The sequence below is a fragment of the Sander lucioperca genome, chromosome 21 (assembly GCF_008315115.2).
Source record: "Sander lucioperca isolate FBNREF2018 chromosome 21, SLUC_FBN_1.2, whole genome shotgun sequence".
Lineage (NCBI taxonomy): Eukaryota > Metazoa > Chordata > Actinopteri > Perciformes > Percidae > Sander > Sander lucioperca.
In genome coordinates this window covers 15,369,060-15,393,591 of record NC_050193.1, presented here as the reverse complement: position 1 = coordinate 15,393,591, position 24,532 = coordinate 15,369,060, and the positions used below count along the sequence as shown (strand labels likewise).

At 41.2% G+C, this 24,532-nt stretch overlaps 1 protein-coding gene across 4 annotated transcripts in view; it reads right to left on the bottom strand.

Moving 5' to 3' along the window:
• Window positions 1-2,491: 2,491 nt before the first annotated feature.
• usp7 (ubiquitin specific peptidase 7 (herpes virus-associated)) overlaps window positions 2,492-24,532 on the bottom strand; it is a 29,039-nt gene continuing 6,998 nt past the window's right edge. For 3 of the 4 annotated variants that reach the window (XM_031320852.2, XM_031320854.2, XM_031320856.2), the window contains exons 4-31: window positions 23,641-23,779; window positions 23,252-23,340; window positions 22,508-22,616; window positions 21,156-21,286; window positions 20,691-20,745; window positions 20,520-20,600; window positions 20,059-20,149; window positions 19,880-19,962; window positions 19,134-19,243; window positions 18,237-18,414; window positions 15,605-15,749; window positions 15,218-15,348; window positions 13,389-13,523; window positions 12,772-12,873; window positions 12,307-12,412; window positions 11,749-11,841; window positions 11,552-11,619; window positions 11,159-11,259; window positions 9,380-9,533; window positions 8,040-8,107; window positions 7,237-7,345; window positions 5,979-6,056; window positions 5,667-5,767; window positions 5,274-5,373; window positions 4,516-4,635; window positions 3,778-3,849; window positions 3,409-3,499; window positions 2,492-2,738 (exon numbers count right to left, since the gene is read on the bottom strand). In XM_031320852.2, the coding sequence (XP_031176712.1) occupies window positions 2,632-2,738; window positions 3,409-3,499; window positions 3,778-3,849; window positions 4,516-4,635; window positions 5,274-5,373; window positions 5,667-5,767; window positions 5,979-6,056; window positions 7,237-7,345; window positions 8,040-8,107; window positions 9,380-9,533; window positions 11,159-11,259; window positions 11,552-11,619; window positions 11,749-11,841; window positions 12,307-12,412; window positions 12,772-12,873; window positions 13,389-13,523; window positions 15,218-15,348; window positions 15,605-15,749; window positions 18,237-18,414; window positions 19,134-19,243; window positions 19,880-19,962; window positions 20,059-20,149; window positions 20,520-20,600; window positions 20,691-20,745; window positions 21,156-21,286; window positions 22,508-22,616; window positions 23,252-23,340; window positions 23,641-23,779 (2,947 nt within the window). In that variant the 3' untranslated portion in view covers window positions 2,492-2,631. The remainder of the gene's footprint in view (window positions 2,739-3,408; window positions 3,500-3,777; window positions 3,850-4,515; window positions 4,636-5,273; window positions 5,374-5,666; window positions 5,768-5,978; window positions 6,057-7,236; window positions 7,346-8,039; window positions 8,108-9,379; window positions 9,534-11,158; window positions 11,260-11,551; window positions 11,620-11,748; window positions 11,842-12,306; window positions 12,413-12,771; window positions 12,874-13,388; window positions 13,524-15,217; window positions 15,349-15,604; window positions 15,750-18,236; window positions 18,415-19,133; window positions 19,244-19,879; window positions 19,963-20,058; window positions 20,150-20,519; window positions 20,601-20,690; window positions 20,746-21,155; window positions 21,287-22,507; window positions 22,617-23,251; window positions 23,341-23,640; window positions 23,780-24,532) is intronic. The other variant, XM_031320853.2, reaches the window with a different exon arrangement.

Genomic DNA, 24,532 nt, shown 5'->3' with positions numbered 1-24,532 from the left:
ACTGAGGTGCCCTTGAGCAAGGCCCTTAACCCAAACGGCTCCAGTGGAGCTGCTCAGTGGCAGCAGATCAGACTGTGGTTGTACTGGGCAGCTTCCAGGCATGAATGTGGAACTGTGTGAACGTGACAGTTCGTTGTTGTTCTCAATTGACTTACCTGGATAAATAAAGGTTAAAAAAAATTAAAAAATAGCCTATCAATTATACCTAAATTGAAGGTCAAATGCAACTTTAAATCTTAAAGGAATAGTTCCACATTTTGGGAAACTTATAGCCAAGAGTTCTAGCCACGAGTTGGATGTTTATATCGGTACCACTCTCATACCTGTCCATTAAATACATGGTTACAGCCAGCAGCCAGTTAGCTTAGCACACACACTGGGAAACAGCTAGCCCATTACTTGGCTCTGAGCAGAAGATACTGCTCCCAGTTGAGAAATAGCGTGACACATTACCCCCTGTACAACAGTGAATTGTTGTATTACACTTGACTTATGTATGGATTAGACAAACAAGATATAACGTGTTACCTAGTAAGCTTTAGAGGTGCTGGTAAGCATATTTTGTTACCTTAAAAACAGAGCAAGGCTAGTCGTTTCCCCGTGCTTCCAGTCTTTATGCTAAGCTAAGCTAACTGGTTGCTGGCTGTAAACTTCGATTTAGTGGTATCAAAATGTCTGGACTATTCCTTTAACAGTGTTTTTGGTAAAACACTGGTGCGAACAAGCAGTAGAGTTGTGTTTTTGTTTTTATAGAAAATTTTATTCAACATACATTTTCCAGCAAAAAGGCAATATACAGGAATAGTTGTCGTACACTGCTGCTACACTGAGGAATTTAAACTGGAAAAGATCAAATTAAGGTGTGATTCCGCAGGTCATCTTTGTACTGCACTTTTTAACAAGACAAAACCAATGCAGTTAGTTTTGAAAAGAAAAATAAATCCAAATGTAACAGAAGAAAATTGTCAATGGTACATCAGGAACGCAAAAAAAAAAAAAAAGAAAGAAAACCCTACACACAAGAAATATGAACACCTGGCTCCTTCTGTACCCAACAAAGGCGTGTGTTTCTCTTAAATTTTACACGTTCATATTTTTAAATATACAATTTTTAAATGTTGTCTTTACAGAGCCAGCTACGCGCTATTAGGGGAGCATTCCATCTGTGCTTTAAAAGAAACAAAAGAAAAATAAATTCATAGGGCTTAAAGTGTTTCTTACAATGCTGGTTTTGTCTCTACACAACCCTCAAACCTGTAAGCTTGAAGTGTCTGCAGCTCCCTAGCAAGCACAGCGCAGCGCAGTTACTGCTCCCAACCACCTGGAGGCGACAGTTTCAATCAATAGAGAATATGAAGAAGCTTGTGTGTATTTTAAGTTTAGAGGAGGAATGACTGAGAAAGACATTAATACCCCCTGAAAAACTAAAAAAAGAGAGTCAAGGGGTAATGTGCGTGCGTGTTTGTGTTCCTTTAAGGTCACTGAGCATCTCAAAACCACAAAATGTACATTTGCCAGTCCTGAGAAACCTCTGACATTAAGTGCCAACGTGCAAGATGAAATACAGACAAATATCCTCCTTATTTTTTTTTCCCCCATTTATTTTTAAACAGATGCTGTGGATTTTTATTTTATTATACAAGATCTGCAGAAAGAGACAAAAAAAAAAAATCATTTTTCCTCCAACCAAACTACGTGAGAAACAATTGTAAACTTGGGGATACTTGTTTAGTTGCACTAAAGGATGGGAGCAAAGAAAATATAGAACCACATCAGGGCAACTACTGAGCTTCAGGATGGATGCCATTTTGCATCTGCAAAAATGACCATCAGGCTCTTTCCCATCTTTTTCTGTCAGTTAGTTCTCACAAACATCCTTTCATCAAACTTTCCACACAGCAGAATGACACCTCTTCAAACAATTCTATTTAAAAACAACCCCCAAAAGAATCTGAAGGGAGAAAAAAAAAAGCTTGTGATGAGGTGGGAGAAGGAAACAAAAACTTAATCTAGAAGTTTTTATATATATATATATATATATATATATATATATATATATATATATATATATATATATATATATATATATATATATGTATGTATGTATGTGTGTGTGTGTGTGTGTGTGTGTGTGTGTGTGTGTGTATACTTATATTTATACTGTGTCCTATTTCCTCTCCCTTATTTAATATTAAAATCCAATTTCATGTCTCCCACTTCCAGACAAAAAAACAAAAACAACTCGGCAGTCAACAGGTAGAGAAGCCAGGAAAAACAACTGAACAGCCTCAAACGTGGAGGGGGACGATTTAAAAAAAAATTAAATAAACAAAATCAACAATCAGCAGGTGGTTGGTGCAGTTTATTTTGTGGTTGAAGGATAATCCGTCAGCTGCAGCAACATCCGAATCGCTGAAGACATAGTGCCGGTGTAGAGTTGTCCAGGCAGGGTGTTAAAAGTGATGAACACACACATACGCACGCACACCCACCCACCCACACGGTCTCACACACACAAACACACACACGCGCACGGTTGGTTACAGTCTGTGGTTATGGTGTGTTAAAGTAGGTAGGGAGAAAGGCGGAGCAGGAGGATGAGGAGGACAAAAAAGGAAGGGCGGGCTGCTTTTAGTTGTGGATCTTGATTGCTTTCTCCAGGTAGGTGTAGCGACCTCTCTTTGGAGCTTTGTTGAAATGATCCAACCCTAGCCAGGGGCGCGGGTGGGACATGTTACCTGGAAGGAGATGCGTCAGAGAGGTCATTACACGTCCCATTTATACGCATTATCTCTATCTCTTAATGCTAATGAAGCTTACATCTTTGTGTAGTTACAGACAAAACTAAGCTTTCTGGGTTAGGACGTGCTCAGACCGACGCAGCGCAGGCCACGGATGCCAACACAGCAGGCTCCAGAAGAGAAATTGGTGGGTTGTCCGGCAAACAAGTTGAATTAGGCTGAACGTTTGCGGTGGACAATCAAATACGAGCAAAGTAAAGTGATAAACCAGACCGTGCGACATCGGTGTGGGCATGAGACAGAATTCAAACAAATAAAGGCAGCGATTACTCTCTCCTCTGTCTTGGTGATCCCGATGTAAAAAGCCCAATTAAGATGTTTCGATTAAAACGTTATCTACCAGGAATGTGCTCTTGTATGAATTGTATAGGTGCATTTTGGGATGATGATGCACTAAGTTGCAGAATAAGTGGAACCAAAGTAAACCGTTTGCCCCAGAGCCTTGTGCTGTACCAACGCGTTGGGCTCATTTAAGTGACTGATCTCCCAGGACTGTCTTTGTGATGCATTTGCGTGCTTGGTTATGAGCCTGTTGCACTCCTAAGGTTACTAACTTTTGTACGGTAAGAGCAGCAGCGGTTGTGCTGGCAGCAGAAGCAGTAAATACCTGGCTGTGGTTCAAAGTCCTTCAGGTTGACCTCATACTCGTCTTCAGTGATGTACTGATGCCGCCCCATCATCACAATCGCAAACTTGAACTGAGAACAAACACACACGCACGCACGTCACTTGACAGCCTGCCACTGTTTACCTGCAGAACACTAAACACTGTCAAAATATATTCAGACTGATGGGTTATATGGAGTTCTGCCACACTTCATGTTGAACAAAAACAGTTATTTATTGTAACACGTTGAACACAATACTATGCGTAAAAATAGAACTGTTATGGTTCAATTATTCACCAGAAAACACTTAAAATGTACTCAATACAGTAATTTTCCTCTGGTTGTGCAAACAGACTGTGGTGTTGTACCTTCTCAAATTCTTTCTCCTGAATGTCCAGCATGGTCTGGATCCTCCTCATCACCTCCCGAAATGACTCGCCCTGTTTGGGTGGGTGGGGGAGAAGAGATCAGACAAACAGAGCATGAAGTCGGGTAACTAAATAAAACATTGTTTGGTAGACTAGAAACACACAGACACGCCGCATTTTTCTGTCCGAGCCTGCGTCCGACAGAGCAGTAACTGAACACGGCCCGAGCCCGACAGGCATCACGATATTTATGTCCGAGCCCGACACAGTTAAAATCTCTCTTTTTTCTCATACTAATGACGTTTGTTTGTGTGGAAAGCCCGCTTTTATTAAGCAACTGTAGGAAGGCATTCGGAAATGTCAACAGATGAGCGTATCAGCGCACACGGGGGAGACTAGTTACCTCCAGTGCCGTTGTTATAAAATTAATAAAAATAATTCTGGTGAGCAAATGAATTAACTTGGCGGCTTTCAGTCTGGGGGTTATTTCGGACACCGCACACACTGTGTACAAAACTTATTCCACCAACTCTGCTCCGGTCGCATCTACTTCCTCTTTCGCTCTTCTGCCCACTTTCCACACCCACCTCTCTTAAAGGAGCCGCAGCACCATTTCACAACAAATGCCTTATCGTGCCAATGTGACCGAGTCCGACCCAATCATCATTTCTAAATATCTGTCCGAACCTGTTGGGCTCGGGTATCACCACACCCACACACCCCCACCCCCACACACACCTGTCTGATCTTGAGCAAGAAGGGGATCCCGAAGGTGCCGAAGACTTCCTTGTGGAAGTGAGCGACAGGGATTAGCATTTCACTGTCCTTGTCCAAGTCCACTTGGTCCAATGGAATCTCCTGAAAGACGGATGAAAATAGGAAGAGTGACAGAGAAGACATTTAGTCAAGTCAGTTACTAACTTCAGAGCAGGCTCCTCTAATTACTGGTTATAAAATGTGTGTGGAACGGTAACCAGTGTACGGTCAGCTCAAAATTAACATGGAGCAAGAGCAATTTCACAAATTCTGTTAGTGTTAACCGGAAGTCTTTGCCGTGCCGCAGTGATGCACAAGTGCACTCAGTACGACCATACATCATTGTTAGGTGTAGTTCAAGTGCATGAAATGTTCTTCCGGAAGAGTTTGGTGCTTCAGATTGGTTTGAAGAATTAAAGCCCTGCAAATGACGGCTGCCATAGTGTCTGCTTGTGTAGACATTATATTACATTACATGTCATTTAGCTGACGCTTTTATCCAAAGCGACTTACAATTAAGTGCTTTCAACCCTGAAGGTACAAACTCCAGACAAGTAGTAGGTGCAAGATCATTAGCTTAGGAGCCAGGACAGACAAACTTAACGGATGCAAAAAATATATATTACTGCATCAAGTTTGTGGCCTGTTATGTGGGGGAGTGACTAAAGGGCAAAAAATAAATAAAAATAAATAAAGACTAAAAATAAAACTAAAAAGAGAAGAGACACTAAAACACATACCTCTATTCTGAAGGTGCGGCTGGCAGCCGGAGATAAACATTCTAGCAGCTCGTCCTCCTGGTGAACCCCGATGATTTTATAGCTTACTATCTCTAACAGCCTGCAGGGGGAGAAAGAGAGGAGGAGAGACATGAATAATACTCTACAGCAGCTTTTCAAAGACAAGTGATTTCTCAGAGCATAAAATCACATTAAACAGGGAATAAAAATTGGTCTACAAAAATAATTTGATGCAGCTATAAAGATCCCAGAGTTGTTAAAGACGACACATTTATAAATCGTTACTCTGCTGATGAGCTTAAATTCTATTTTGCACACAGTAAAAAAAACTGTGTGCGTCTGTGGATTTTTTATTTTTATTTTTTTTTATTTTATCATGCACACGGTGGATACCTGAGCTTCTCAGAGCCTTTTTCAGAGAGCTCCACTGCCTTTTTACATTCTTCCAAAAGGTCCCGCACACAGCCATGCTTGTCAGGGTAGAGGGTGATCTCCTGCAAGAAACACACATTTTATGTCTGCGCTGGAATCAAACAAAAATATTTAACTTATTATGTGTAGTGACATATTCCTCAGGGGGGATGTAAGTGTGTGAGACTGAGCTGCATTGTGTGGCTGTTAAAAGTGCAAGTGTAAGAGTGTGTGTGTGTGTGTGTGTGTGTGTGTGTGTGTGTGTGTGTGTGTGTGCGTGTGTGTGTGTCTTACCTCCTCTCTGAACTGGCTGTTGAGCCATATGGATTTAAAACTCCTCCTGTTCTCAAAGTCCGTTATCTTCATCTTTAACTGTGGATGCATGAAGAGAGAGAAACCATCAGAAATATGTTTTGCTGCGCCGTGTGCTGCATTCAGGAAGCGATCCAGTGTTAATGGGTGGCTGGCAACATCCTGTTGTCAAATGCGTTTCCATAATTCAGATCCCACGGGTTCCAATCAAAATTAAATGTGCGGTGCAACTGTGTGCACACAACACAGCATTTTCCATTTGCAGAAGGATCTCCCTTCACACGTATCTCCAAAGCTACAAATAAGTTCTTTAAACTGCCAGAGAGACTGGAGGTACCAACTGTTTGATTTAGAAAATAATATGCTAGTGGAAGACGGTGAAAGCCTGGCTCATCTTTGCTGGTGGTTTGTCTTTTTCTGACAGAGGGACGTCTAACTTAGCTGACAGCTGGCTAAGGTAGCTTTAGATTTGTTAGCTCAGCTAGGATCCCGTACTACGAACTAAGCCACATCATGATGAGCAACTGGTCTGGCAAGAGACACTCCCTGTTGAAATATAAGCACTTGACATAAATCTGGTTCCTCCATCTCAACTATGGTTTACTGTATAGACATAATGAAACCGTTTGTGCACCTTTTAGGAACTCCCAACTTTTAGGAAAGCAGAAAGCTTTAATTTGTAACAAGAATGATACAGCATCAATCAGAGCTCATTCTGACAGAGGAGCCAGAATTATTTTATTGGGGGCGTGGGGGGAAGAATCACAAGAGGCAATATTAACGAACATTGAAAGTAGGGCTGCAACTATTATAGTACTATTATATTATTTTCATTACCGATTATTCTGCCAATTCTTTTCTCAGTTAATCAATCAATTAATTGTTTGGTCTATAAAACATCAGAAAACTGTAAGAGGTCCATCACAACAGCTTGAACCAAAGGCCAAACATATTTAATTCATTAAAATGTAAGGCCAAGAAATGCAGCCAATGCTCATATTTGAGAAACGTAAATAGGGTATAAATAACATAACCATGATGAGCAAAATCAGAAACAGAGAAAAACAACAAATTAAGAAAGATAGATTACAGGAATTACTTAATACATCAAAGCTACCTTTTTTTTGGCACAGAAGCAGCCATTTTGGACCAAAATATACTTCCAAAAATTTGTGGGAAAGAAAACGCATAATATACTAAACACAAAAAAAAAGTCCCTGAGTTGGCAGACATTTCCTACCTGCTGATAGTAGAGCTTCTTGGGCTGCCGAGGCTTGAAGAATTGCAGCAGGTCCCGCAGCGTTCCCTCATAGTTGTGTCTGAGAGGATTCCCTGGACCGTCCCTGTACCTGGCCACCACACCACCAGGCAGGGGGGGAGGACGACCAAGGGGAGGAGAGAAGGGTGACAGGGGAAGAGAAAGAGTATGGATAAAAAGAAAAGGAGAAGGAGAGAGAAGAGGCAAGTGGACAAGAAAAGAGGGGGATGTGGGTGAACAAGAGGGGGAGACGAAAAAATTCAGAGAGATGCAGAGGCAGAATGGAGGGGGAGAGAGGATGGGAGGGAGGCAGAGTGGGAGGAGTTAGAGGAAAACAACAAAGAAAGGTGGGGGGGGACAGGTTACGCAACATTTCTACTGACAACTGCAAGTAATCAAATCAGAGGCAAACATGACAAGCTGCGACTGCTGTCAACGTCTTAACTGTAAACGACCAACTGTGCTTTAGTTCATTTGCACCATCACATGCTGCAATATAATATTAGTATTTCAGGAAAGTCTGATGATTGTGTGAAAACCGTTCAAGATATTTTGCCACAATAAATCGTAGCATGAAAAATTCTATACCGGCACATTCCTAATTACCTCGAAACCGCATTGTATCATTTCATAAAGCATGAATAATTTTCAAACACCAACCAGAACAACACTGCACTGATTTTAAAATAGAAATAATAAGTCCACAGCAAAAGCTTAATCAGTCAATCACAAAACAAGTTAAGCTCTGTGTGTGTGTGTGTGTGTGGATGAGACAAGCCTCCTACCCCTGTGACTTGAAGAACTGCAGCAGCATGGGATCTGTGTTCAACCTCTGCGCTACTGTCTTGGCCACCTGACAAACAAACAAACAAACAACAACCACAAACATTACAAGTGGGAATCGCCACAGGCCTGTCAGATTTCACCTGTGTCTGCTAACTGAAATGCCAACAGGGAGACTACAAGGAAAAGGGGGAAAAAAAACATGACAGACAAGATTTTTAATACATCAAGCCCAGGACAGGTTTAAAGTAGTGCTGTCAAACGATTAAAACATTTAATTGCGATTATTCGCATTTATGTCATAGTTAACTCTCAATTAATCGCAAATTTCTATCTATTCTAAATGTCGCTAGATTTCTTTTTGTCCCATTATTTTATTCTCATTTTAATGCTCTTAACATGGAAAAGTGGATCGGCCTGGCTTTGACGAGGGGGCGGAGAATTGGCATCAGCTGTGTGCTTGGCCTTCAAGTGGTATTTCAGACTGGACGTGCTGCGATGATAGCTCAGTTCACAACGACAAAACACACAGATCACTTTGGTCTTGTCAATGGAACCATTTGGCAACTTTTTAAAAGTAAACTTTCCATTCAGAATCTTATTGGCATCCATTTCGGTGTCTCGCGCTCGCCATCCACTCAAAACGTGACGTTAGCCTACTACTCTTTGGCCGGCTCGCGAGCAAGTGTGTGCGGCGTGCCTGTTGTTTTATTTTCGGTCTAGCTAGATCCGGTGTGGTGTTGTAGTTTTTCTAACGTTACTAGTTGTTGCAACAGCATGTGAAAAAAAACTACAAAGTTTGCTAGGCTAAAAAGAACGTTAATCTCGCGAGAAAAAAATTGACGCCGTTGAAATGGGTTTGCGTTAACGCCATTAAGAACGCGTTTAACTGACAGCACTAGTTTAAAGCATTCAGAGCACCAAGCACTACACAACTAGTTAAAAGATATTGTAAAGATCAACTCACTGATTGTGTTTTAGGGCACAACAGCATCCCTGATCCCCAAATGTCCTCCCAACTCATGGCTGAGGTTTCATATAAAGGTATCTGGAGTCTCACTTGACCAATTTAACATATGAAAATTGGACTAAAATTGTCACTTCAAATTTTAAGGATATTAGTGATAAAGACGATGTGTCAATTTCTTTGAACAGCAGCTCTTTGGACACTTTGTTGTTAGGGTTTAATATCAACATGAAAGAATAAAATACCAATGTATTTTTTATTTATTTATTTGGGAAGCTGTTGTATTCCTTCCATGTGAGCTGATGCGAACACACTGAAATTACCACCTTATTCCCCCCCCCAAACATTCATTCAAAGTGCCTGAATGGCCCATACCTGAAAATAGTTCATGCGGTTAGAGAGTGTGACGACGAAGCCAGGGTCGTTGTGGATGGTCTTGTCACAGAAAATGACGTCCACTCGGTGGTAGAGATCCCGGAAATAGTCCTTGGCGGTAGGCAGCTCGCTGCTGTCGTTCTCTGGATCGTCTCTTTATGATTGGAAGAAGGTAAGAAGATGGATACATTAAGGTAAAGAATGTGCATTGTTGACAGGTGAGGGCAGAAAAGACAATGGGAGGGAAGAGTTGGTAGACACAGATGCGACACGTTGGGGGATAGAATTTAAGAGAAGGGTATGGAACAATATTGAGACAGATCCTTCACCCTAATGACAACATTTCTAAACGAGAACTTCCTCTAAATGCACACACTCTCCTCTCAGACTGATCTCATGAAGTGGAATATGTATGACACGCCAATTCGTATGCCATTTTGGGCGTTATCAAGATGCATACTCGCTTTTTAGCGTGTTTATCAACGCCGTTTGTCTATGGATAGCGTAGGATCCATAGACTGTATATAAGAATGGACCAACAGATCCCGTTGCTCTGGACAGAGACCAGTGACGGATATTAGAAGCACTTTTCCGGTGAGCACCAAGCGTTACTGAGCAGCCTCCAACTGAGAGAGACGACGTAAATGTGACGTGAGCAACCTGTCTGAAAGTTGGAAGTCTTCTGGTAGCTGTGCCAAGAGAAATCTCAATCATTCCCAATCTAGCAGAGACGGAGAGTGTAGGTATATGTAAGGAGATAACATAGACACAGGCTAATTATTGATCACTAAAATGATAGTTAGCATTAGTAATTAAACTTAAACAGCTAATGTAAGTCGAAACTGCCTGCGAGCTTCTCCTGTACTATACGGTAATTCCTCTACTATGCGACAGTAAATCGCGTGGTTATGACACAATCGTTAGCCTATTTTTTCAAAAACATCTGCTACGGAGCCATAACGTGAGGTACAAGGTAATGGAGCCTTTTATACATTGTCGTGTTTCTTTAGAAATAAACAATGGACAAATAGAGTCTTTAAACGCTTCAGATGTAAAGTTATTCGCTGTCAAAGTGGCGCCAAAATGAATGGCAGTCAATGGGATGCTAACGGGGGGGTGATCGCTTTGTAGCATTAAAATGGCGCCATAGGAGGTTGGCGGTCTGAGGAGAGGCTTACCCCCTTGGTAGGATCCCAAAATGGTGGGCGGGCTCAGACACCTCCCAAATCGTCACGTGACAGCAAGCTACCATGACGTATGTCCTCATTCTCAATACGCCGTAGACATGCACGCGGATAGCTCAAAATGCAACGTGCTGTGTACGGTAGACATACACGCGGCGTAGACATATACGCGGATAGCTCAAAATGTGTACAGATAACACGCCACTTGGCTTTAGAAAGTGCCGTGTATGTTTACTCGAAGTCATGATGTCACGGTGCTCCTCTCATACCCCTGTCTTGTTTCTCTGTATTCCATCAGAAATACCAAAGAGCCAGAGACATGCAAGTCCACTTCGTCTGTCTCTTCTCCTCCAACCGTCAATTAGCACTACTTGTGGTCAAAAACGCCACACTCCACCTTTGATTCTAAATAAATAAAATAAATAATAATAATAATTTGTATTGATCCCCAGTGGGGAAATTACAATTTATACATGTTTACCCTGATATATTGTTCACAGCTAGCCTCAAAACAATTCAGCCATGCAACTGTTCTAAATACATTGTGATATAAATTAACTCACACTGGACTTACATCAAATGTAAACACACTTACTTCTGGAAGACAATGATGTCCCCGTCCATGAGCTCATCCAGGGCCTTGTCCAGAGAGACATCATAGTCCTGTATCCGCTCCGTTAGATTGGGTTTTACTTCCTGTAACGCACCAGGCATATGGGAAATGTAGTCAAAATGAAGCTGGTCTGGTAAATGCACAGGGCTATTTGGCTAAGGATGTGTAAACATGCAACTACGGATGGGTAGGTGTGAGAAAAAGAGAGATGCTGCATACGACAGTGTGAAAGTGTGAACAGGAGAGTTTGTGAGACAAAGCTTGTGTGCCGGATAGAAGAGCTTGCGAGTGTGAAGGAGCGGGTGAAGAGTGAGAACAAGTGAGGAAAAAGGCAGAGGAATGTGCCAGTAAGTGAGTGCTACATAAATAGATCACCTCATAGAGGATAAGGCTAGTTTCCTGCTGAAACCCTGCTCTCTCACACATGACTGGTAGAAGGTCTCCTGGTTACAGGGAGAAAAGAGCAACAGAAATGTGATTCAAACGTTAAGTTCAAGGCATTTTTTTTGTTAAGTATGACGTGTGACATGTGTGTTATGCTTAAAATAGACTTGGACATTGCCACCACTTACTTATTTTGCAGGATATAGGTGTGTAGATATGTCCACAATAATTTAAGCTTCTGGTTTTGGGGTCGTACATCTTCAAGAACAACATGACATCATCTAAAATAGGAAGAGACAAAGACATTGTTTCTACAAAAGGTGGAAACCATATCAAAAGGAATTGCTTAAAATTACCACCAATAGTGTTAAAATTAAAATACTAAACACAAAAAGGGAGTTCTTAACCTTGTAGGGCTACTCAAGTTATACAAAACTACTCCTATTCTATTGCATTAGTCAGTGCTTCAAACAATGTTAACAATAACAGCCAAGTGATCATACCCTGTGAAGCAGCATTTCTAGTATTTCAGGCTGCAGTGTGCCTGCGCCAACACAGACTGAATGCAAAGTCAGTTCAAAACAAATAGAACCTTTGATAACTAAATGGAGGAATGATGTAGAAGTTTGAAACTGACAGACGTTTTCACCTCTAAATCAAAACACAATTACCAAAATAAAGTGCCACATGTGAAACGCAGCTGAAACTGACACTGAGCTAGATGAAGGTTGACGTGCGAGACTTACGGTCTTTGTCGAACTTGGGTAATGTGGCCCCACTGGCCGCCATCTCTGGATCCACTGTCTCCAAAAATATTGTCCAGGGGTTCTCGTTGTCGCTCAAGTCGATCATCTACAATGCAAACATGCACCAACTTCCATAAAAAAAAAAAATCCATATCATAGACAAGAGTGGAACATATTCTCATGTACAGAGCGGTGTACGCATTCACGGGCACTAATGCTCATGTTATAAAACAGGATATATAGACTTGGGGGGGGGGGGTGGCCTTCAATAATGAGTGACTATGTGCACCAACAGATCTTTAGGTTACTTTAGTAACCCCAGTTCTGAGTAGCACGATTGAGATGTTGCACTACCATTTCATCCGACTGGAGGTAAAACAGCAGACAAAAAGGTTTCCAAAAGTGTCCAATGAGTATCAAAACCAAGACACAGGTTAAACAGGTTTTCCAGACTCAAACACTTACCGACTTGTTGCAGTCGGCCTCGTAGTCGAGCATGGCGGGTCGCTTCGTTCCATTGCTCCGAGCCTGCATGGGCCACAGCCTCATCTGGTCCTGTGGGAAACCCTGCGGCAAATCAATAGGCGAGTTTAATTTAATTTGCGCTTATAAAAAGCTGAATGGAAAAAAACAGAAACGTGGAAAGTAGCAACAGGATGGGAGAAAAACTAATCAGGCAGATAACGAGAAAAGGGTTTGAAAGGAGTTTACAGGAGAGGAGGTAACAGTCATGGCAGTGCTCCAGATTACAACCATTTAGCTGCATTCTGTGACCATTTACGAGTAACTAATTTGTATTTAATTTTCCCCACGCCACCGTAGTATACTTACCAACTGTTCATCCGTGGACGGGAAAATTAGTGCAAGTATACATGTGTTTTGCTCTACACTGGTGACTGGCTGTCTAGCTTACACATTCTAGTCCAACAGGAAAAATTAAAAAGCCTACTCTCTCTCAGATGATCAAGTGTTGAGAGCCATACCTCGATATACAGTGCATGTGAGATAAATACATTTCAATAATAGGTTAGTTGCATCAAGGACACACAACATCCAGTATTTGACACCGTCTCATCTCTCACCATGGTCTGGGAGAGGGTCTGGACAAACTCTTGCAGCGTAGAGCTCTTCAGGACCTTGAAGACTGTGTACTTCACCTTCTCCTCATCATACATGTCATTGCCCTGATGACCACAGAACTGGTCCTCTGTTACAATCTGTCCAGAGGAGGAAGAACAGGTAGAACAGTTAGCAGTCAGTAACTAAGGGCATGTAATAGACTTTGCAGATTTGTTTCTTAGTGACACATTCTTGTCTAGAATTGAGCCACTGTGATCAGTTTAAACAATGTGAGACAGAGTGTCCTCCTATTGTTCCTCCTCTTGCATGTCCAGTGAAAATAAACATATTAGCCTTTTGTAATGACTTCATACTTATGCCAAATAATATAAAAAGGCAGAGCAGCTGACATCTTTGAACAGGATAAACATTTCTTATTTAACAAGCCTTCTCTCTTTAAGTCTTTATCACTCACAGGTCTTCTCACCATCTCAACCACACTGTGTCTGCCACAGCTCAGCTAGAGTGCAGACCTTCTTGCCTGCTGCCGATAGGTCGCTCTCAGTCAGAGAACCCTCTTATCTATGTGCCAATATAAAACTATGTCACATTAATGTCTTTTATTTTATAGGTTCCATTGTGTTCCATCAAGCACCCGGTAATTTTTTGACATGAGATTTGTACGTTAGAATCTGCTGGTCATAATAATGGTAGTTTCCATTCAACTATGAAACATATCTTTCCACTTTTCCAAGTATTTTCATGTTAAAAGTAAATTAAAGCAGCACACTTTGCACTGTTTTATCGTCACCTTTTATTAACCGCTAATGTGAAATCCTTTCAGAAAAATATCTCATTAGATAGATTATACATAAGGATCTTGGTATGGTCATATCCATGGCAACAAAAGATATATTAAGTCCCATCTCAATTATAACTCCAACGCAGTTACGCACCTTTGCAGACCTAATGTTACGAGCAACACATCCCTCACATCACAGTATGCGTGACCAAAGCCTGCAAGGACCCAATCTGCTGGTTTGGCACCACTAGCGCTACACTGCTTTACCTACTTGTACAGCACTTCCATCAATGTAAAGGAAGCTTCCAGGTTCCTACTGTACCTTCCAGTCTGTGGAACTTTAATATGTGTATATGTATATATGTATATGTATGTATTCTCCTAACGCTTACCATTTGCACTAAGCAGCTTGCACTAGCGAACTCTGCAAAGCATCACAGCACCTAAGGCCGGCCACACACTGCCTGCGCGGCGTGAGCGTGGCGTTTCTGTTGCGTGGCGTTTTCTATGTCTTTTCACACCAGAAACGTGTCTGCTGCTGCTGCTAGCCTTGTCTGTACACATGTATGTTTCCCATTGATAAACTGCACTCAAGCAGTAGTATACTTAATGTTAAAACATAAATATATACTGATTTGATTACAGCAAAGACAACGTCGGCAGTATGGACGGCAAAATAGGCTAAAGAATATTTCATTCTGTATTTTATTTATTTTTTATTACATTTATATCTGCATTTATGTCAAAACCTACAGACTTTCAAACATCAAAATGTCATTTGTGTCAAAATGACATATAAACATCTTTTCCTATTCTATTTTGCCTGGAAATGCTTCCAACACGCTTGTGTGCCGCGTGAAAAATAGGCGTCGGTCCTATTTCTAGCATGCACGTGTTTTCGTGTATGTCACGCAGGCAGCGTGCAAGCTCTAACCTGTTAACATGGGAGTCGAAATAAAAACGGACACGCCACGCAGCTGACACGCTCACGCCACGCAGCCAGAGTGAAGCCGGCCTAAGAGCGCTTCAACAGAAGTCTTGGTTTCCTACCTGGACCTGCATGTAGAGGTGAGCCTCTTGGCGCTCCTTCCTCTTCTGTGCCTCCACCCTTTTCTCCTCCTGCAGACGCTCCACCAGCTGCTGGGGGATGTCCACGTCAGTCATTGGCTGGAGCACCTCGCCTGGGATACAAAGAGAGATGCAAGTGAGAATTATTGAGCAGACAGTAACAGTTTACTATAGTCATTAAGATAGTAAACTAAGGTTGCCATTGTGAAGTCACCAAATGACAAAGTGGAAACAGGGATTACGCATATGTATGTAGGGTTGCACTAGCTGAGGCAGCAGAGGATAATCTTACATGCGTTTATGGGACAGCACCAGCTCTTGTTAAATATTATCCAGAAAAGGCAGAAGGAGAGGGAGTAGGTCACTTACTTAGCTTGGACTCGCGGATGTAGACCAACATGTATGCGTTGGTGCAGTGGCGCACTGAGAGGTCATCATCATGTCCACCATAGTTGTGCTCTATGGCCTCCTCCTTGGTGCATCGCGACACTACGTCATCATCAAACTTACACCACTGGAGAGGGAGAAAGAGTGATAGACAAGAGGAGGGGGAGGTGGTTGTGACAGAAGGATGGGTGTGGCCAAATGGAGAGATGAGGAGGAGAGGGGATGAAGAGGAGGAGGAGAGGGGGAAATGGGGGGCAAGGGAAAAAAAGTAGCCATGGAAGAAGATGGGAGAAAAAGAGAAAACCAGAAAGCACTTAAGACAACCATTAATGTCAGGCTTTCAATCAACCCTAATACCAACATGCAAATTCATAATGATGAAAACAAACACTCATTTCCCTGACCGTTTTATAATACCTATAAACTTCCCATTACATTCCGTCCAAGACTAGTACAGGGGTGCTCAACCAGTTGACCTTGTCTATCAATCATAAAATAAAAAGTACACTGCACTTCAATTAGTGCGTGTCAGAGACAGGAGCTCGGTAGGTGATTGTGAGGGGCTAAAGCCAGGTTTATGGTCGCCGCGGTGTTCCCCGGTGCGAGGTGCGCGAGTCATAAAATGACGTCAGAACGGCTGTCGTTTCCAGCGCAAAGTGGTCGCAGCGCGTGGTCGTGCACCTCTGAATTTTTGGAACTCGGCGCTCGCTGCGCTTTCAAATCAACATGGTCGGCTGGAAAGATTGGCCTCTTTCCAGCCAAATATCTGTATGATTCGTCATGTACAGACCACAGGGAATCAAACAGCCTTAAAAAAACAGCCTCATGGAGACAGTGGTCTCAAAGTGTGAGAGGCAGACAGTCATTTTGATTTGGAGATAAACGACAGCCACGTTAATAATTAGAGTAGATCAATGTAATGTTTTATAGAATGGACCAACAGATCCCGTTGCTCTGGACAGAGACCAGTGACGGATATTAGAAGCACTTTTCCGGTGAGCACCAAGCGTTACTGCGCAGCCTCCAACTGAGAGAGACGACGTAAATGTGACGTGAGCAACGTGTCTGAAAGTTGGAAGTCTTCTGGTAGCTGTGCCAAGAGAAATCTCAATCATTCCCAATCTAGCAGAGACGGAGAGCGTAGGTATATGTAAGGAGATAACATAGACACAGGCTAATTATTGATCACTAAAATGCTAGTTAACATTAGTAATTAAACTTAAACAGCTAATGTAAGTCGAAACTGCCTGCGAGCTTCTCCTGTACTGTACGGTAATTCCTCTACTATGCGACAGTAAGTCCCGTGGTTAGGACACAATCGTTAGCCTATTTTTACAAAAACGTCTACTACGGAGCCATAACGTGAGATACAAGGTAATGGAGCCTTTTATACATTGTCGTGTTTCTTTAGAAATAAACAATGGACAAATAAAGTCTTTAAACGCTTCAGATGTAAAGTTATTCGCTGTCAAAGTGACGTCAAAATGAATGGCAATCAATGGAATGCTAAAGAGGGGTAAGTGCTTGTTAGCATCAAAATGGCGCCATAGGAGGTACGCGTTGTGAGGAGAAGCCAACCCCATTGGGTGTTTAGCATGAATGTGTTTACTGCTGTTGCCAGGCAGCAGTAAACTACTTCTTCTCTAGTACTTCCTGCTTATTCTGAGATTATTTAGTTTGTACGCTCCCTGGTGTTTCGGAGAATACTGCAACGATCGATATGTTGAGCATTAATATCTCCATCTACAGAGGCCCATGCACGGTGTTGCGCCAAAGCTTAAGGGTTTTGGGTGAGTGGGTGTGTGAGTAGGTTTTAGATGTACTACTACTGGACTGCACATTTAACATTGCTTGTGAAAAAAAACACATTGTACAATACAAGGAAAGCTGGACTCAGTTATTCTCCTGACAGGCAATATGTCTCCTACTATGTAGCTAATTCAAAACTGACATTTGACATTAAGCAGTAAGATGCCCTTCTGTCAAGGTGCTTATCTGACCATTAATTGTCAACCCTGAATCTGAGTGGGTAGCTCAGCAAACGCTTCACCTGGTTTTTAACACCTTTGGATATTTTTGGATTAATTTGTCACCAAAGAACTGGCAGCTACTATTCATTATCTCGGCTCTGGCATCTATGTTTTAAAGGCCGAAAGCAGAGAAATGACAATGTTTAATGGACACAATTTCATGTAAATAAGTAAAATATATATATATAGCTGTAGATCGACGTTATTCTTTAACACTGAATATTTCTACTCCTTTGTCATTTTAGCTGTTACCTCTAAGGTCTACATAATAACACTACACAAAGTCTTTATGCACATTTTTAATGTGGTAAAAGATTCTGATACTATAAGCACGATTACTTTTATTAACTTTTTTGTGTTTAATGGCAGCTCTATAGTAAACCAGTGTAGAAGTCCACTAATCAAATAAAGTGTACTCATCATGATGACAAAGTAGATCTCACATCTAAAGAAGTTGAGCACCCGCGAGGTTAGTTTATCCCAAGTAATAAAAAGCTGGCAGTAATAACAGTGCAGAAACCCCAACCCTGCCCACAGAATTTTTGGTGAAAGGTGCATAAAAAAATAAAATAAATTGTCCTCACTATTGGTTCCTTGACACTGACTTTGCCGTCTCCTTTTGGGTTGAGATAGACGACATAGTGACCGCCGTGGTTGTCCCCGCTGTGCACAAGCACGGCGTGCAGGATGTAGTTGGCTGGGTCCTTGGAGTCTTGCTTCTGAAGGAACTCATCCAGGGGTAACTGATCCGGAAACTCAAACCTATAGAGGAGAGAGGGGGAAGGAGAAGCAGAGAGAAGCGAATGAGAGTGTGAGAAGTGTGGGAATAGACAGAAAGGGAAGATGGAAAACAAGGATGAGAGAGGCATGGAGGGAGAGATTGGAGAAGAAAGAAGATGGCAGGCAGGAGAAAATGAGACAGAATAAGGAGAAAGAAGAGAAGGGTGAGGCAGAAATAAAGATAGTTCAACTGCGTCTGTGTCTACATATACAGTACACAGCCCTCAGGGGTTCAGGTGCCGGTGGCAGCGTCACAAGGATGACTCAGAGCTTGATGAGACGCTTTAGAGGAAAATTATTCTGGATGGCTAGGCATGTGTGTATTCTGAACGTTTCACATTATCCTGGTGGATTATTAAAACACCATTAGCTCCCCCAAAGCTTTACACAGAATGATACGGCCTACAGGAAACACTCTCAATGACTCACTTTCTCTTTCTGTCTTAGTACAGGAGGTCAGGTCATGCTGCTAAGAGAGTGCTGGCTCGAGTGCACTTTTTTTTTTAAATAGACTGCTCCATTAAAATATGTCAATATGGACAAGAAAATCTCTAAACTATTGTGTCTATCCACCGCCACTGGCCCATTGTGTAACAGGGAGAGATCTCAATCAAGCAGGGCAGTGTATGCATTTGTAAAGTAATATACAAGTAAGCGTGATAACAGCTGTGTGAGAGTGAGGCCTGGTGTTTTTGTTTTACCTGTCATTAATCTTGATGTTTTGGTCGGTCTGAGGGTCATACATGAACCTCATCAGCTGCAGGTGGAGGATTGGAGGGAAAGTCAGGAACTTCACTCCCTTCTCTGCTTCCTGTGGTACAAACGAACAAACCTGTCAGGCATCTGGTCAGGACATCCCATTGACACTCATTCTCCAACAACCCTTCACGTTTGCAGCATTAAGTAACTTATTTTAACCAGAATTTCTCATTGTCCTTGTAAAGTCACCAGGGTCTTGCTTTTGGAAATTAGCTAAGAATAAAACTTGTAGGGCTGCCACCTCTTAGTTGATTAGTCGACTAATCGGTCGTTTTGGTCTTAGTCGACTAAGATTTCTTTAGTTGATGAGTCATTTTTTATGCTTATTCATGCTTAATTACTCATTTCCAAGAAACTTATGATAAACACAAGATTTAAAGTGGTGCTTTTGCAGGATTAATTGTGGAGAAACTCAGTTTTACAGATGGTTCATTAACTACATTTATATTGTGCTTTTCTAGTCTTAACCACCTCTCAAAGAGCACAGCTCTGTCGATTACATCAACTAATCGATTAATCGACAAAATCATTTAAGTGTTAGTCGACTAAGAATTTCTTTAGTCGAGGACAGCCCTAAAAACTTGAGATATAGCAAAACTAAACAAAACTTAATGTAAGCGAACTAAAATAAACTGGGACATGAAGAAAGCACATAAATCATTTGAATCCAGTCACTGTGAATCCTCACCTGCAGGCCGTGCTCTCCTGCGTCGTATTTGTTGTCTCCATCTAACTGTTCGGTTGCGACGTAATCTTTGAATGACTCGAAGACTGGAATTAAGCAGAAAGCACAGAATGAGATCAAGAAAACACCACTGTTCCATTGTTTGAGGAAAGCCATGAAGTTGTGTTGATGTTGCTACTCACTGTTCTTCTTTCCTTTTATGCTAAGTTGGATGTCATAGTAGTCCTCTATCCGCTCTGACCGGTAGTCCACATGCTTACACTGGATATATGACTAGAGTAGAACACACACACACACGGTTGTATGATACAATTGGCAAAAATATTATTTCTAAGAGGGTCACTTTTCGATTTAACTTCTACTTCCTTCTATTCTTAAACTGACTTTGTTCCCGGCTACATCCTGAGCTCAGTTAGACAACTTCACATCATCACTGTTAACAAAATCTACAGCAGTATTTACGTTAATGCATGCTGCACTCGCATCACTATGCTCTCTTACTTCAACAAATGAACAGCATAATTCGTCTTTTTGAAATTTAACTCAGAGTAGAGGGATTCATTTTATAACAATATAACGGCCAATGTGGCCGTAATCATGAGGACAAGTCAGACAAGAAGAGGCATAGAGAGAGAAAACATACCACCATCTTTCCTCTGAAGAGCTTTGGGATGGTTCCCTCAACACAAGTGCCTTTCATTTTGTTCTCCACATTGTCCAGGAGCTGCAACACACGCACACACAGTAAATCAGTCATTATTCAGCATGCATACACATACATGCCCACATTCTTTAAGAGTATGAGAGAACTCACCACTCTGCACAGCTCCTGTACATCATGTTGCATGAAGCTATCTAGTGTTTCCCATCTTCACACAGAAAAAAAGCAAACAAGGCAAGGCAGTTAGATACAATACTCACAGATCAGGAAAGACGTGTGCCCGGTAACCGGTTTAAATTCAACTAAAAATAATATTTAACAGTGTCAAAGCGCCATCTGGCCCCAGCAATGGAAGCGGACATCAAAGCAGCAAACCAAACCATGGAACGTCAGGTTAACATCCTACAAAGTAGTGCAAAGATCTTCCTGAGGTATCTCACTATGACCCCACCTTTAAAGTTCTGAGTGTCCCAATGTCAAAAAGAAAATACATAAAGAATGTACAGCACTGAGCCAAAAAACACACAAAATAATGGTTTTACTTCTCATTCTAGCCTCCGTCTGTGTCACCTTAAGACAAAGGAAAGATGAGCTGTCTGTAAAGAAAGGCTACACTACCCAAAGGACTTGGTGAGTTTCTTGGTGCCGACGGGTTTGTCGCTGTGTTGCAGCTCGTAGAAGACCCTCTGCAGTGCTAGCGGAACGCTCTTGGACGAGTCATCTCCCTCTGTGGGCATCATGTACACCGCCTGGGAAGAGAGGCGGGAGGATTCACACCAGGATTAGTTTTAGACAATATGACTCTTACATGGAGGTTACCAATTTCTACAGTTTTGTTAAGGAAATTACTATATTGAAACTAGGGCTGAACGATTAATCGTTGTCAAATCGAAATCGAGATTTGAAAGAATGCGATTAGCTAAATCGTGAAGACCGCGATTCATGAATAATGTCAATATTTAGTTGACTGTTTGGTTTACCATTTTTTGTATTATATTTACTGTTTTTTCATTAGATAAAGGCTGGAATAATGTTGCATATCACAGGTTATTTACAGAAATGTCCTATTTTCAGTGGATGTTTCATTTTTTTTTATTACTTAACATGATGGTAGAAGGTGCAACATGTTGATGCTGCTATTGAACTGAAGCATATCAGAAATGTCAGTTTACAGTAAAGTACTGATTTTTTTTATTGGAATTGTTTTTTTATTATTATAACTTTAGCTTTTGTGAAAAATGTTCTATGTTTGACCGTTCAATGTTCCATGCTTATTAAAAGAAAAACATTTATTGCTGGCCATTCATATCTATGTTCTCATCCTTGCATAGGAATAAAGAGCCGTTTTGGTGGTGTTTCATGTTATAATGCTCCATGACGTTGATGTTTCATCTGTTACACATTGAAAATTGAAGTTTAGCTAAACTTTATCAATCCAATATCTGGCAGAAAAATCGCAATGAAGATTTTTTTCTCCAAATTCTTCAGCCCTAATTTAAACTTTGTTATTTTCATGACAAGTAAAATGCACATTTTAAGAGCTCCTGCTGTAGAAAAACAAAAACAAAAGACGAATGTGAATTAAAAGGGCCCCAGTAAAACCAGATGATAGTGGTAAAACTGCTACAAGAAGAATCAGCAGCAGCTGTAGAGAACACTAGATAGGTACTCATACTAATAGGAAAAGCAGCACACAGCGAAGAAGTACCACACATGGAAGTTGTGAATTTTAGTATCCATTTCAATATTTAGCCTATATTTGAGGTTGGCCTTTAATATTTGTGACATGTCAACAAAAGGTACAAACGCACACGAATACTGAACTGAAGCCCTAGTGCACACGTTTCCACAATAAATACACATCTTTATCTGCTCGGCTTAAGCCAATGCACTAAACCTACACGTATAATACACTCTGCACCTCGTACAAAGAAAAATTCAGACACACACATGCGAAGACAGAACCATACCCGTCGTAGCTGGTTGGTGAAGAAGAGTGTCTGTAGCAGGCTGTTCATGTAGCAGGTAGCTCCCTGGTTCTTTAGTCCTACATAGCCTGTGTGTTTCTTAGAGTCCCATCTGGTTACAGAGAGAAAGCTGATGTTATTATTATAATTCAATAAACCTGAAGAGAGAAAATGAAACCTGGGACCATTGTAGAAAACCCAACCCTGAGAGAGGAGAGAAAAGACCCCAGAGAAAATCAGCCCTCCTGTTGTCCTCGGGTCAAATTTGACCCGTTTTCAAAGTTTCTATATCAGAAATATAGGTTACTTAAAACCAAATTGCCTCAGAAATAACAAAGACGGTTCCATACAACGCTTTTTGCAAGTAAAATGAAGGATTGGATCATTACTCTCATTGAATTGTGGGGGTTTTATTCAACTTGATAGCATTTGAAAAGAAATTGAAATGGTTTCAAAACAGTTTCCTGACTAAACGTTGACATATACCAGTCTGTGATCTACTCCACATCCTCCGATTTTAATTCTTAGTCAAAATAATTCATAATTTGTGCTTTTTTAAACTCAGAGGGTAGGTATAAGTTAATATTAATGAGGTTTACTGACCATGAATTCCAGAAATAAGTGTAACACTAGTGGTAATAGGTTGGAATGAAGTTGGCTAAGAAGATGTAACACAGAATGGGTTGATAAGTTATACTTTACAGACAAAACAGAAGGAGGACAAGACAAGGGTTAAGAGCTACATACGCCACTCCATGCGGGGCATCTGCCTGGACATAGACTTCAAATGTGACTTTGTCATCATCAATAAAGCCCCTCTCTGGATCAGTCACATCCTGAAACACAACACCACCAAAATAGTTAGTATTAATAGGAAAAGCATTAACTTATATTGTGTACCTTTATTTATGATTAAGATGTCCAAATAGACAATGAGCAAAAAATTAAACAGCTCTGCTAGCACAGCCTCTTCTTTCCACCCAATCAACAAATAACTGAATATGGGGTTTATGCTAGTCTCTTATGTGTGCCGTCTCTACCAGCGTCTTTCTTTGGTGGCTCTTGTCCCATCTGGAAAAACATATCTGGCTATTGATATTAATCTGCCATCGATTACCGTCAGTTTCTGTACTTACACTCCAGGACATGAAGTTGGAGAAGCCCCAATCATTCTCTTTGTGGAAGAACAGATGACTGATCCTGCGGCTAAAAGACTTCTCATCGTCTTTGTAGTTGATGATCTTCAGCATGGCCTGGGCGTGGCACGACCATGACCTGAAACAGAAGGCAGAAATCTTTTTAAAGATTGTGAGACAGGAGATTTTAAAAATGATTTTACCATTTTCTTATTAACAACCATACTCTCATATGTATCCAATGATGTATATTTTTGATACAGATTTAGTTGCAGATTTAACCCATTTTGTTATTAAGGGATTCTGCAGGTGTGGTGGAAGAATTAGCCGTGAAGTGAGTCTGAGTTGTGTCTTGGACCCAATTCAGCAATCTATGAAGCAGGCATTACATTTTTTAAACAATGAAGATTTAATATTGCTAAGACAAGAGACTAACCATATATACCAACTATAAAGTAGCAAAACAAACAACCTGCAGTAAACAATAAGTCAAGGAAGCAAGTTTACATAGTAAGCAATTATATGATGAAAAGGCATTGACTTGACTAGAAGATTAGGTCAGGATCAGGATTGCTGTCAGCAATGAAACCAAAGTGAGGTTCACAAAAAGCCTTACAAACCTTTACACCTTAAAAATCCTAAATAACTGACCGCACAATCAAGTATTCACCCCATCTACAAAAACACACCTAAATCATTATCGGTGCAGCCAAGCGTTTTTGGAAATGGCATTATAAATTGAATGGAGATCATCTGTGTGTAAACAAGCTATGACCTCTGGAATGTCCAACAACTTTCCGTTGCCTGGTCAAAACTACATCATGAAGACCCTTCCAAATAAACCCAAAGTTAATGGACGGTACGAATTTGGGCACAGGTGCAAGTTCATTTT